Here is a 12902-nt window from a genome sequence, read left to right as displayed (position 1 = left end):
GTACAGGTGTACGAACTGGTCACCTCCAGCTGGCTGTCCTGTGGGCTCCTCAGTGTCGAGTCCAACACCAGCTCATGAGCGCCCTGCTTGCCCAACCCTCATCCTGCCTGCTTCTCTTCCCAAGTTGTCCAATTTGGTTTAATGACATCAGTGAACTGTGTACCCCAGCAAGACTGACGCCTCGTCTTTTGATGCTGCACATCTAATTTGTCACTCACATTGGACAATTCTGTCTCCTATATATCTCTTGTATTTCTCTCTTCTTCTTCATCTCACTGCCAGTTCTTGCCTGCTATCTCTTGCTTGGATTGTTCCCGCTGCCCCTGCCCTTGGCTCCTTGTCTCCAGTCTTCTGCTCTTTCCACCTTGTGTCCTGCTTGCAGGGCAGCCATCCCCAAACACAACTCTCATCTTGTCATTGCTCTGCTTTCAGACTGATATAGCTCACAGGGCAGTTTTTTTTAAATATATGAAATTTATTGTCAAATTGGTTTCCATACAACACCCAGCTCTCATCCTAAAAGATGCCCTCTTCAATACCCATCACCCCCCCCCCCACAGGGCAGTTTTCAAGTATCTGGTCCAAAAGAAATGCACCAATTCTTAGACTCAGCACTGCTAGGTGTTTAATGTATAGGTAGTATCACCCATGAACACAAAGGCCCATATACCAGAATGTTCATATTACACATTGTTAATAGTACCAAAAGACTATAAAGAACCCCAATGTCCATCACAGGGACAGTGGTTAAATAATTTATGGTGCAGCCATATAATGAAATATTATGGTGCCATTAAAACAACACAAACCTATATATGCTGCACACGAACATATTTGACCACATTATTTCTGAATGAATATGTAAAAAACTATAATAGTGGCTGTTTCCGAGGTAAACAACTGAGAGTCAAAGATGGGAGAGGCTTGCTTTTCATGATATCTTTTGTTGTTGATGTTGTTCTGTTCAAATATTTACTAAATGCACTTATCAGATTAAAAGAAATGAAGGGAGGAAGGAAATGCAAAAAGCCTCCCATGCTTTACTGTTAAATGCTGGATCAAGTCCAAATTTCTTAACATGGAGTGAGAGACCTTTCCCTTCCTGACTTGGAAAGGCTGCAGGGCCTGTGGCTGGGCCACCTGTCCCTTCAGTTCTCTGTCCTTCGCAGGTACCTCCAGGTGCTCCATTGCTGCTCCCTCAACCGGGACCTGGAAATTCTGCCCTTTGGAGACATGACAGAGGTGAGTGGGAGGTGAGCACCCCCTGCCTCTGCTGTGATGGTGCCTTTGTAATGGTTTTTCTGGGGTCCTCGTGCTGCCTCCCTGGGTATGTAGAGGAGGGATTCCAGCCCTTCCTTCCCAAAGCAGCTCACGGCCCTGTAGCTGCTGCCTCAAAGCCTTCCCCACCCAGGGAGGGAATTGGGGCTCATCTTATAGTGAGAGCTGGCAACAAGTCTACCTTACCCCACAAGGATGGGGAGCTGACCTCAAACTCCACCTTTGGAGCAAGAGCAGTGGAGACTCTGTGAAGATAAGAAACCTCCCATCCATTCCTCTTTCCTTTCCCTCCGCTCCCTCCCTCTCTGCCCCCTCTGGCCAGCTCTTCCTTTGCCAGTGGGAATAGCAGCCATGGCTTCCCAATGGCGATATGATTCACATTTTTGTGATAATTGACGTCTTTCACATCTGTAGCCACTTTTAATCTGCATAAAACCTTTATAAGATAAAAGGACTATTATTGTCTTGATCTTATGATATATATATATTTTTAATTTTTTTCTCAACGTTTTTTATTTATTTTTGGGACAGAGAGAGACAGAGCATGAATGGGGGAGGGGCAGAGAGAGAGGGAGACACAGAATCGGAAACAGGCTCCAGGCTCCGAGCCATCAGTCCAGAGCCTGACGCGGGGCTCGAACTCACGGACCGCGAGATCGTGACCTGGCTGATGTCGGACGCTTAACCGACTGCGCCACCCAGGCGCCCCTTGATCTTATGATATATTAATAGCTCAGTCTGCTGATCACCAGATGCAAAATTGTAGCAACCTGAATGAATTGTCTTAAGTGAACCTCAGGTAGCTCTAGGAGGTCAGTGCTTTTATTATCCTTCTTTTAGAGATGGATACCCTTTACCCTGTAAACCCTTGAGAGCATAGAGCTCAGCTGTCTTATTCAGGGCTATCTCTTCAGTAGAAAGAACAAGTTCTGGTTTGTAGAATGGCGTCAATAAGAGTATGGACCTGGTCAAGCTTGAGGTCTAGATGAGCTGATATGTACGAAATGCCGTGAACAGTGCCCAGCTAGAGCAGGCGTTGGTTTATCATCACAGCACAGTAGGCACTTAGTAAGCATTTGTTGAGTGATGACTCAATGCAAAACTAAGCCTTTGACTGGGTGAAGCAGCCTGTCCCAGGGCACACAGTGGTGAACTAGAGGCAGAGCAGTGACAGGAGGTTGCCCTGCTGCTCTTTAAACTCTGCTTCTTTTCTACAGAGACCATAAGAGTTCATGGTAGAGCAGGGATGGGGACTTAGGCCCTGGCACCCTTGTCTGCAGAGATGACTGAGGGACTGGCCAGCCAGCAGGTGCTGGCATGCTAGTCTGCAAGGGGACCCAAAACATGCTGTCCAGTAACTCTGGTTGCCTGTTACTGTTAGCAACTCCTGACATAAGGTGTATAAGGTACTCCTTCTCTTGACAGCAACAACAGAGCCTCCTTCTAGCCATTGCAGCTCTGTCCTGTTGAGCAGCTGTACACCATGCAAACAATCTTAGAGAGGGCTGATGATGCTGCAAGTCGACAGTCGCTGTCAACAGAAATTTAAAAGCCAAATAAGACATAAGGAGGTGCTCTTCCTTAGGAATAATTTGTTTTATTAAATAGAGTTTTAAAATGCCACCTTAGAAGTTGACAGGTTTAGAAACATTGTATCTAGTTATGAGTAATAAAATTTTAATTAACTGAAAAATCAGTTTCTTCATTCCCTATTAAGCAAATTTTGAAAAATATTAAAAAAAATACCAGGGGTGCCAAATCACTAGGTGTCCAGGAGCGTGCACCAAAGAGGTTCATTGTGTCATATGTGCCTACCTGGCTAACTTTGAGCATACCTGGCTGGGCTTGTTCTCTGGACACAGTGCCTTTGGCTGTCTATTTGCAGATTGGGGAGCATGGCCTCAACCTCTCTGGGGGCAGAAGCAGAGGATCAGCCTGGCCCGCGCTGTCTACTCTGACCACGAGCTTTATCTGCTGGACGACCCTCTATCTGCTGTGGACACCCACGTGGGGAAGCACATCTTTGAGGAGTGCATTAAAAAGATGCTTAGGGGGAAGACTGTCATTCTGGTGACCCACCAGCTGCAGGTGATCACCCTTTCAGGGCTCTGGCCATGATTGATGACTAATGTAGATCTGCACATTTTCTTTCTTTCTTTCTTTCTTTCTTTCTTTCTTTCTTTCTTTCTTTCGAGAGAGAGAGCCAGGAAGCAAGCAGGGGAGGCGCAGAGAGAGGGGGAGACAAAGGATCCAAAGTGAGCTCTGTGCTGACACCAGAGAGCCTGACACGGGGGGGGGGGAGTGGGGGGGGGGCTTGAACTCACCAATCATGAGATCATGACCTGAGTTGAAGTCAGACGCTTAACCAACTGAGCCACCCAGGTACCCGATGCTCACGTTTCTGCCATTGATTCTGCCATTGATTCAGTAACAACCTCACAGCAGCTACCTCTTCCTCTCAGACTAGACCTCAAAACTTGAGGAGCATTGTAAAAAACTTGGATGTCTTCTGCTTTCCCCATGGAGAGGGTAGGCTGGTAAATGGTTTCTGTGGCTGGTAAAAATTGAAACCAAATTTTAAGTTCTCCTTCAGATTTGATGGATTGACTTCTGCTTTTGAAGTTACAAAGAAATCTTTCAGAGAAGAATTCCCCAAGTCTCATGTTCTTGGATGAAGTACAGTGACCATGCTAGGTGCTGCCTCTCATAATGCCTTTGCCCTAGATACTCCCATACTTGGTTCTGGCCTCAAGGCATTATTATTATTTCTCCCTCTACTTCTGTTTTGGCCTATTTTTTTTGGTACAAAATATTTAAGACATAAGGACAGTTTATTAAATAGTCTAATGAAAACCCATGTTTCTACCACCCAGAAGACACAATTGAACATAGATCCCCTCTCTGATTACATTCTGTCTCCTGCCTCTTGTTCTCCTCTCTTTCCTGTTTGTCATTCCTGTGCAGGCCTCCACACTCTTACAACACATGTAAGCACCTCTAGACATGGTAAAGTGCCCTTTTGAATATTTTAAAGCTTTATGTAATTGATATTTTACTTCCTGCGTCATTTGGTAATTTGCATGTTTCACCCAATATTGTATTTTTGAGATGTCCCATGTTGATACATGCAGCTTTTTAAAATTCTCACTGGTGTAGCAGTCCAATATCTGGGTACAGCAGAATTTATTTCTCTGGGATCGACATCTAGGTTGTTTCTCATTTTTCATTTTTACAAAAAAATTCTTTGGCGTACGTCATTTCATATGTGTCTTTATGTATGTTTGAGAATTTATTGGGATTAGAGTTTTAGGCATCCAATTGTTGGGTCATAATGCTTAAATATTTAATTTCACTAGATATTATCATGTTGTCTTCCACAGTATTTGGACTAATTTGCAACCCCCTACCTTGTACGAGATTCCCTATACCTGCAGTCATCACCAATGCTTGCACTTAAGCAATGCTTTAAGATTTTTGCCAACCTGAGGGGATAAAATAATATTTTATTATGATTTAAATTTATATTTTCCTTATGAGTGGTGAAGTGGGATATCTTTTTGTATGCTTACTGAAGGCTCTATTTCTTCTGACTCTTTAGTATTTAGCGTTTTGTGACCAGATCATTTTGCTAGAAGATGGGAAAATCTGTGAAAAAGGAATTCATAGTGAATTAATACAGAAAAAGGGACAATACGCCCAACTCATCCAGAACATGCAGGGAGAAGCCACACAGGTGATTTCCAACCCGCCCCACACTGCCCATGTAGAGGAGCACCCCCTGACCCCTGCATTCATGACATGTTCTTTCTTCCCAGGACCCACTGCAGGACACAGCAAAGACAGCAGAAGACTCTCAGGTGCAAGGGCAAGCCCAGACCACCTTCCAGGAAGAGTCTGTCTATGAAAATGCTGGTAATGGTGCTGGGCAACAGGGCAAGAACACCTGTGCGTCTACCTGGGTCCTCTAGATGACCTAGCATTTCCTCCTGGACCCCAGACAGGGCCATGTCTTTCATTGGCCAGGATCCTAGACCACATGATCCAAGTAGTTGAGGGTGGTGGGGTTCGGACTGTGCTGGTCAGGAGGCCTGAAGATCTAGGAAGTAAGTGTTGTGGGGGGCAGAGTTGAGAGTGTGCAGAGGCAGACACAGAGTGTGGGTAGCTTTGGCCTGGAGTGGCATAAATTTAACTGTAAGGCATTTAGACTTTCAATCATTACATATTTGTTGAAAGCAAATGTTGAAAACAAAGGTATTAGAAATCAGAAATGAGGGACACCTAGGTGGCTCAGTCAGTTAAGTGTCCAGCTCTTGATTTCGGCTCAGGTCAATGATCTCACGTTGGTGAGTTCAAGCTCCATGTCAGGCTCCATGATGACAGTGCGGAGCCTGCTTGGAATTCTCTCTCTCTCCTCTCTCTCTGCCCATTCATTGCCTGTGCATGCTCTCAGAGTAAATAAACTTAAAAAAAAAAAACAGATATGAATTTGGCCCAGTCTTGGATATCCAGAAGCTCACAGTCTAGCTCTTTTCTGAAACAGGGCAGCAGGGCAGAAAGACCTTCATTTTTAAAGTAAGACAGTTCTCAATTTGAATTCCAACTCTGCTGCTTACAAAGCTGGGTGACCTTGGCAAAGCAACATAACCTCTCTGAACCCTCATTTGCAAAATTGAAGGTAACTAGTGCTTACTTTGTAGTGTTGTAGTGGAGATAAGATGAGGTCATGCGTAGGGAAGCCCCAGGATAGTGCTTGGCCTATTAGAGGCTCTTGTCACCAAAATCATCTTTAGCAATGAAGCAGCTCGATTTGGGCAGAAGAATAATTGGAAGATCACAAAATGAAAAGTTGAAGAATCACTCTTCAGCAATTTTGAGCCATAAGTGGCAGGAACAGGTGCAGGATCTTTTTGAAGAAAATCTACTCTAAATATTTTCCATAATAGTGTGATTTCCCTCAAAATTCAAATTCCAGGAAGAGAGCCCTTTCCCCAGGGGAAATTAGGGCATTATTAGAAGAAAGGAGAGCCTTAGGCAGAAATGACAGATACCCCCACAGTGCTGCTTCCTTTTGTTGCTACTGTCATCAGTAGCATCTACTGAGACTTCAGGAACTCGTCTCTCTTCCCTGCTCTAGGACAAGAGTCTAGACAGCTGTTTTTTTGTTTTTTTTTTTTGAGGACTTCTTAGAAGAATATTCCTGCAAAGCATCTTAGCAACTATCTATAGGCTTGCCAGTTGTCAGACGAGGAAACAGAGAAGTTAAATGATTTGCCTAAGCTTGCAAAGTATTGTAATGACCATTCTGGAACCCAGTTTTCTGGTTCCATATCATTGCTTTCTTCATTCTCTCCTGCTGCCTCTCCCAACCCATCAAGATCTTGGGAACCCCAGGACCCCAAGGATTATTGAATGGCTGGGGTTGAAACCCCTTTGCAGGCTGTGGAATTCAGGTCAAAGTTACCTTTGGCAGAGTTTTCCAAGGAAAACATGCTGGTTAGAATCAGACTTGGATGGGGCACTGCAGTTGGAAGATGAGGTCTCTGGAAAAGGGTGGAAGTCAGGGGTGGAAGGCTTCATAAAAAGTCTTGCCCTTGGAAGGCCATGCAACTGATTGAAAGACACATCATTTCCTTGTTTTCTTACTCTGACCCAGTGCTGGAAAATCAGCTCACAAGGAAGGAGAAGATGAAAGAAGGGTCCCTGAGATGGAGTGTCTACCACCACTATATCCAGGCAACTGGAGGTACAGTATGTCAGCTGCCATGCCAGGCCTGGGGCTCTCTCTCTGACTGGACCTGCCACTGAAACTGGGTCAGACTGGAATGTGTGCAGTCATGCAAAGTAGAGAGGCACAGAGGAGTCATGCCATTCATGGGTTTGACCTGCAAAATTCCAATCTCAGCCACACTCAACTACCACCATAGTCAGTGCTGGAAGTTAGGTTTCGTATTGTGTTAAAATGTACCTGAGATTTATTTTAATCAGGTATGGTAAGACATGCAGGCATGCATGGAAATTATTGACACAAAGGGAGAAGTTTATGTTCACAGGACCCTAGGAACAGGAGACAGGGCATGCCATGCAGGGCCACATTGGTCAGGAGGCAGAGGGAAGGCCCCAAGGCCTTATTGGGGTTTTTGTGGGAAGGAGTGGGTGTGACAGGGTGGGTATGCTGAGTAAGTTTAGGATTATAATGAATAATTGGGGGGGGGGCTCTGGGCTATAGGACTGGTCCCTAGTTATTTGGAACCTGGGCCTGGGGTGATTTAGGGCAGGAATGTTGGTTTGGTGTGTGAGTTTGATGCAGGATGAGGTTGGGAGTGTGGCTGTGGGTTGGTTGATTTGTACATCCCAAGTGTGCTCACAGGGGGTCATTTGCTGTTTCTAGGAATTAGCCCTGGGAAGAGCAGTCTCCTCAAGATCAAAGCCCCAGCTGCCATAGCACCAAGAACAGAGAAAATAAGAAAATGTAGTTCATACAGTACTCTTTGAGTGTTTTTCAAACTTTATGTCCTGACCCACTAGTGGGTTCTGAAATCAGTTGAGTGGATTTTAAGCAGCACTGAAAGAAATCCGATAGAAGAGAATAGAAATTTTCTGCTTCCATTTCATACAGTGACATTGGTGAAGCCTTTATCCTGGTGTCCATTCAAAATACATTTCTGATGGTGGGTGGCAGGCAGCTAGAAGTTTCAAAGCTACTGCTTTATTAAAGGGTATACATTACCAAATTCATATAAATATAACTACAATTTTATAAACACAAAACCAAGTATATAATACTGTCCTTTTTAAGTAATTTAAGATATTTGTGAGAGTAACTGGGACTCCATGCCAACTTTTTACTTTTGATTGAATTTGGAACCTAACCCCATGTAAGGTGTATCTTCTTTCTACTTGTCTAAAGGAGGAAGAGGTAGGCTGTGCATAGATCACCATCCCTATTCCTTCTACCATGGGTAGCCCTGCAGGGCATAACATAGTGCCTATCCAGAGAGGGGAGCAGCAGATGCCTGTAAATGCATGAATGAATCCAGCAACAAATTGATCTGTATTTACAAAGTACTTATTATGGGCCAGGCACTGTGCCAAGCTCCAGAGGAGAGGGGGCATAAAGGCCTCCAAGGGCCAGTCATGGAATCTAGCTGGAGAATTATGACATCTGCATTACCCAGGTAGTAAGAAAGATCTCTGTGGCTAGGCACAGTCTCAGATGTCATCAAAGAAGGGGTGACCCTTGAGTGGAGCTTAAGGAAGGGTTGAATTCAAAAGAAGAAATATGGGCAAGGGGTTCCGTGGCTGGCTAATTCGGTGGAGCATGAGACTCTTGATCTCAGGGTTGTAAGGTCGAGCCCCATGTTGGGTGTAGAGATTACTTAAAAATTAAAACCTTAACAACACCCACAAATATGGGAATGGGGCACAGACTGAACAGGTGGGGAGAGTGCTGGGGGCAGGGACATCTACAGAAGGAAGGGATGCACCCTGGGTTTTCCCATCCTTGGCTTAAAAAAAAATTTTTTTTTTAACATTTATGTATTTTTAAGAGACAGAGCATGATTGGGGGAGGAACAGAGAGGGAGAGGGGGAGACACAGAATCTGAAGCATCCTCCAGGCTCTGACCATCTGCACAGAGCTTGACGCAGGACTCGAACTCACAAACCCTGAGATCATGACCTCAGCTGAAGTTAGACGCTTAACTGACAGAGTCACCTGGGTGCCCCGCATCCTTGGCTTTTTTGAATCCAAGCTCTACCACTTGCCAGCTCTATGACCTTGGGCAAGTTTCTTCCCTTCTTGGATACTAAGTAAATGGGTGCATGAATTCCAAATTCAGAGATAATGTCTGTGTTTAGTACTATGCCTGGCACATAGTCCATAGTAGTACATACCACATAAAAGATAGCTGATGTCATTTTTAAGACTGAATCCTCAGGACCTGCATAAGGGAGACTACTCTAGAATATTGCTTTTGTGCCAGGCACTGGGTTAGGTGTTTGGCACACATTATCACATATCCTCTTCAGAGTGATCCCATGTGGCTAGTATGGCTACCATCACAATTTCATAGGTAAAACAGTGGAATGACTTTTGGTACTTTGCTCAGGCTAACATAGCCTTCAAGTAGTAGAGTCAGGACTTGACTACTGGGCTTCCTAACCTTGGAAGTCCTCCAAGGTGTCCAAGGTGGATGGGGGTCAAGGAGATCCAAGGGATTGGAATGGCTGAGCAACTTTGTCAACCATTATCCTTCACCTTTTTATGGCACCTGTGTGTTACCCCTTTCCTGTCTCTCCAGGTTACATGGCCTCTGCCATTGTTGTCTTTCTCATGATGGGGATTGTCTTCTTCACAGTCTTCAACTTCTGGTGGCTGAGCTATTGGTTGCAGCAGGGCTCAGGGGTAAGTGTCATGGTGGGAGTGGGGTGTGTTTCTGTGGGCTGATATGGAGTGGGGCACCACTCCTTGGGCCCCATGAGGGTCAGAGCATGGGTTAGGGAACCCCATGGCAAGCCTGAAGCCTGCCATTTCCAAGTTGACAAATGAAAAAGCTCTAGAGAGGACCTCTGAGAGCCAGACGTGGGGCTTCCCTCCCAGCTCTGACCCCCAGTGTTCATAGAATGAGTGGTCACCAGTGCAGTCTCATCAGGACAAAACCAAGAGGTTTATGTCCCCAGACAGGTCCTCAAGAATGCTTTACATTCCATGTAGTGATCTTTCCTTTGGTAGCCCTTTTGTCTTCTCATTCTGCTTTATTTAAAATGTGCCTCTGGACTCCTTGTTGGGGGCTGGGAGGACACATCACAGTTAAACACAGCTGATGTTAGTGAAAGCAGGGAAAACACATTTTACTCAGTCACCACTGATGGCAGGGGAAAGAGCTGAAAGTCATATGATTTGTGCACAGGTGATTTGGGTGTTTTAAAGGGAGAATGAATGTGGGGACTGAATAGAGGCAGAGGAGTGAAATTTATCCAGGGTTGGTGAGTGTGAATGTGATGAGGTCAGCTGTGTCCATTAGCTGGCAGTTATCAAAGTTAGGACTAATCTTCCACAGGGACTGGGAGACAGAGGCCCTATCCTTCATGGTGATTACATTTTAAAGACATGGTTTCCAGGTCCTTGGGAGAGATGCTCTGAGTTGTAAGAGCTATGTATTCACAGCTGTAAGCACTTTTTAGTGAGGGCTCCGAGAAAGGGAGGTCAGGGGCATGCTGTCAGGTGTGGGCTAGAACAAATGGTAACTTTTCCTGGTGGTGGTTGAGATTCCGCAGGCAGGCATTTTGATGGGGGGCGGGGGCTGGGGTCCTCCTAGGGACATGCCTTAAGCTGCTAGAAGCCATGCTGAAGTTTGGTCAAGTCTCTTAGCACAGGGGTTTGGTTGGAATTATTTTGTGTTGAGAGACCTGCAGTTCTCAGCCATTATGTGCCTGCTTAATTCATTCATCTTCCCAACCACATTCGGAGGTGGGCTCTGTCTCCATTTTATAGAGGATAGTGTGAAAAAGAACCTTCCCTGGGATGTGAAGTCCCCTGCTGGTACTTGAACTTGGTTCTCTAATTCCAAGCCATGTTTACCCAAAGGAGTACTTGGTTAACTTTTTAAAAATATTCTTTTTGAAATGTTTATTTTTGAGAAGGAGATTTATTTATATTTGAGTGGGAGCAGTAGAGGGGCAGAGAGAGAGGTGGGGGGCAGAGGATCAGAAGTAGGCTCTGCGTTGACAGGCTGACAGCAGTGAGCCAATGTGGGGCTAGAACTCATGAGCCAGGAGATCATGACCTGAGCTGAAATCAAGAGTCTGCTGCTCAACCGACTGAGCCACCCAGGCGCCCCAATATAGCACAAATTCCTAATCACCATAGAGTGAATTTATCAAGCCTTTTCTACCCTGGCAGCCTTGCGGGTGCCTGATTCAGATGATCTGCCTCCCCAAAGAAAGAAAACTCACTATTTTGCTCTATTCCCACGCAATGCTTCTGATGTCTATTGTGCAGTTTTTTTCTGAAAGCAACCAACTCTCTAATGCTCTGGACAACATCTGTGTGTCCTACAATTCAAGTCAGTCTGACACCACCTGGAGTTAGTGCAGACTCCCCAGGTTAAGCACTCAGTCCCACAAGCTTGTCCCTACTTCAGATGCCAATCACGAGTCTAGACCTCCTATAGTTCTGGCAGACCAGGTGTCAACTGGGGGTTCTCATGACCTCCTTTTTGGATTTGATCATCTGCTAGAATGGCTGACAGAACTCAGGGAATACTTTTACCAGTTTATTATAAGGGACATAATAAAGGATAGAGATGATTGGCCAGATGAAGCAGTACATAGGGTGAGATCTAGAAAGGCACCAGGTACAGGAGCTTCTGTTCCTGTGGAGTAGGGGTGCACAACCCTCATGTCATGTGAATGTATTCACCAACCCAGAAGCTCTCTAGACCCTGTACTTTAGGGATTTTTATGGTGGCTTCATCTTATAGGCATGATCAATTATTAATTCAACCTCCAGCTCCTCTCCCCAGCCAGACGGAGGGTGGGGTGGGGTGGGGTTGAAAGTTCTAAACTTCTAGTAATGGCTTGGTCTTTCTGGTGACCAGTTCTCCATCCTGACGCTATCTAGCCCCCTCCTCACACCAGACATCTCACTGGCTACGAAAAGACACACTAGCTACAAAAAGCAATTAGAGATTGCTCCAGAGACTCCAAGGGTCTTAGAAGATTTTATGTCAGGAATCAGAGTCAACGTCCAAATATTAGAACAAAGGATGCTCCCAGCACCCCTATCACTTAGGGAATTACAGGGATTTTAGGAGCTCTGTGCCAGGAACTGGGCACAAGACCAACTATATGTCTTATCAAACCACACTCTGTTCTCTCTTGAAGACCAATAGCAGCCAAGAGAGCAATGGAACAACAGCAGACCCAGGTGACATACTGGACAACCCTCAGCTGCCAATTTACCAACTGGTGTATGGCCTCAGTGTGCTGTTGCTAATCTGCATGGGCCTCTGCTTCTCGAAGGCCTTCACCAAACTCACGAGGAAAGCATCCACCGCCCTGCACAGCAAACTCCTTAGCAAGGTATGGGCTTGGGTATTGGCTGCTGTTGCAGGCTGAGCCCTAGCCTTTCCTGCTTTTCTTTCTTTTTTTAATTACTAGACTTCATTTTTTGGAGCAGCTTTTGGTTTAAGAAAAATTAAGTGGAAAGTACAGAGTTCTCATATGCTCCTTACTAATCTCCCAGTTTCTTCTGTTATTAACATCTTGCATTAGAGCGGAATGTTTGTTACAATTGATGAGCTACTATCAATACATCATCATCATCATCGTCATCATCATCAGTCCATGGTTTATCTAAAGTCTTCTTTATTCTGTACATTCTATGGACTTGGACAAATATATACTGACATGTATCTGCCATGAAGTATCATACAGAACAGTTTCATGCTGTAAAAATCTTCTGTGCTGTACCACTCATCCCTCCTTTCCCCTCAAATCCTAACAACCACTGATCTTTTTTACTGTCTCCATAGTTTTTCCCTTTGCAGAATATAGTTGCAAGTGCACGCTGGGCCACTGGGTGGGTGGGAGCAAGCCACAGAATGAGCTGGGTGCCTGGAAAC

General features: G+C 45.1%; 1 protein-coding gene across 1 annotated transcript in view; it reads left to right on the top strand.

The window, feature by feature from the left end:
- LOC102950067 (ATP-binding cassette sub-family C member 11) overlaps positions 1-12902 on the top strand; it is a 36946-nt gene that overhangs the window by 3236 nt on the left and 20808 nt on the right. The window contains exons 2-8 of the mRNA XM_042970102.1: positions 1170-1242; positions 3164-3366; positions 4877-5011; positions 5094-5190; positions 6932-7021; positions 9579-9682; positions 12163-12360. Of these exons, the coding sequence (XP_042826036.1) occupies positions 3322-3366; positions 4877-5011; positions 5094-5190; positions 6932-7021; positions 9579-9682; positions 12163-12360 (669 nt within the window). The 5' untranslated portion in view covers positions 1170-1242; positions 3164-3321. The remainder of the gene's footprint in view (positions 1-1169; positions 1243-3163; positions 3367-4876; positions 5012-5093; positions 5191-6931; positions 7022-9578; positions 9683-12162; positions 12361-12902) is intronic.

Source organism: Panthera tigris, chromosome E2 (genome assembly GCF_018350195.1).
Source record: "Panthera tigris isolate Pti1 chromosome E2, P.tigris_Pti1_mat1.1, whole genome shotgun sequence".
Classification (NCBI taxonomy): domain Eukaryota; kingdom Metazoa; phylum Chordata; class Mammalia; order Carnivora; family Felidae; genus Panthera; species Panthera tigris.
This window is presented reverse-complemented; position numbering and strand designations above follow the sequence as displayed.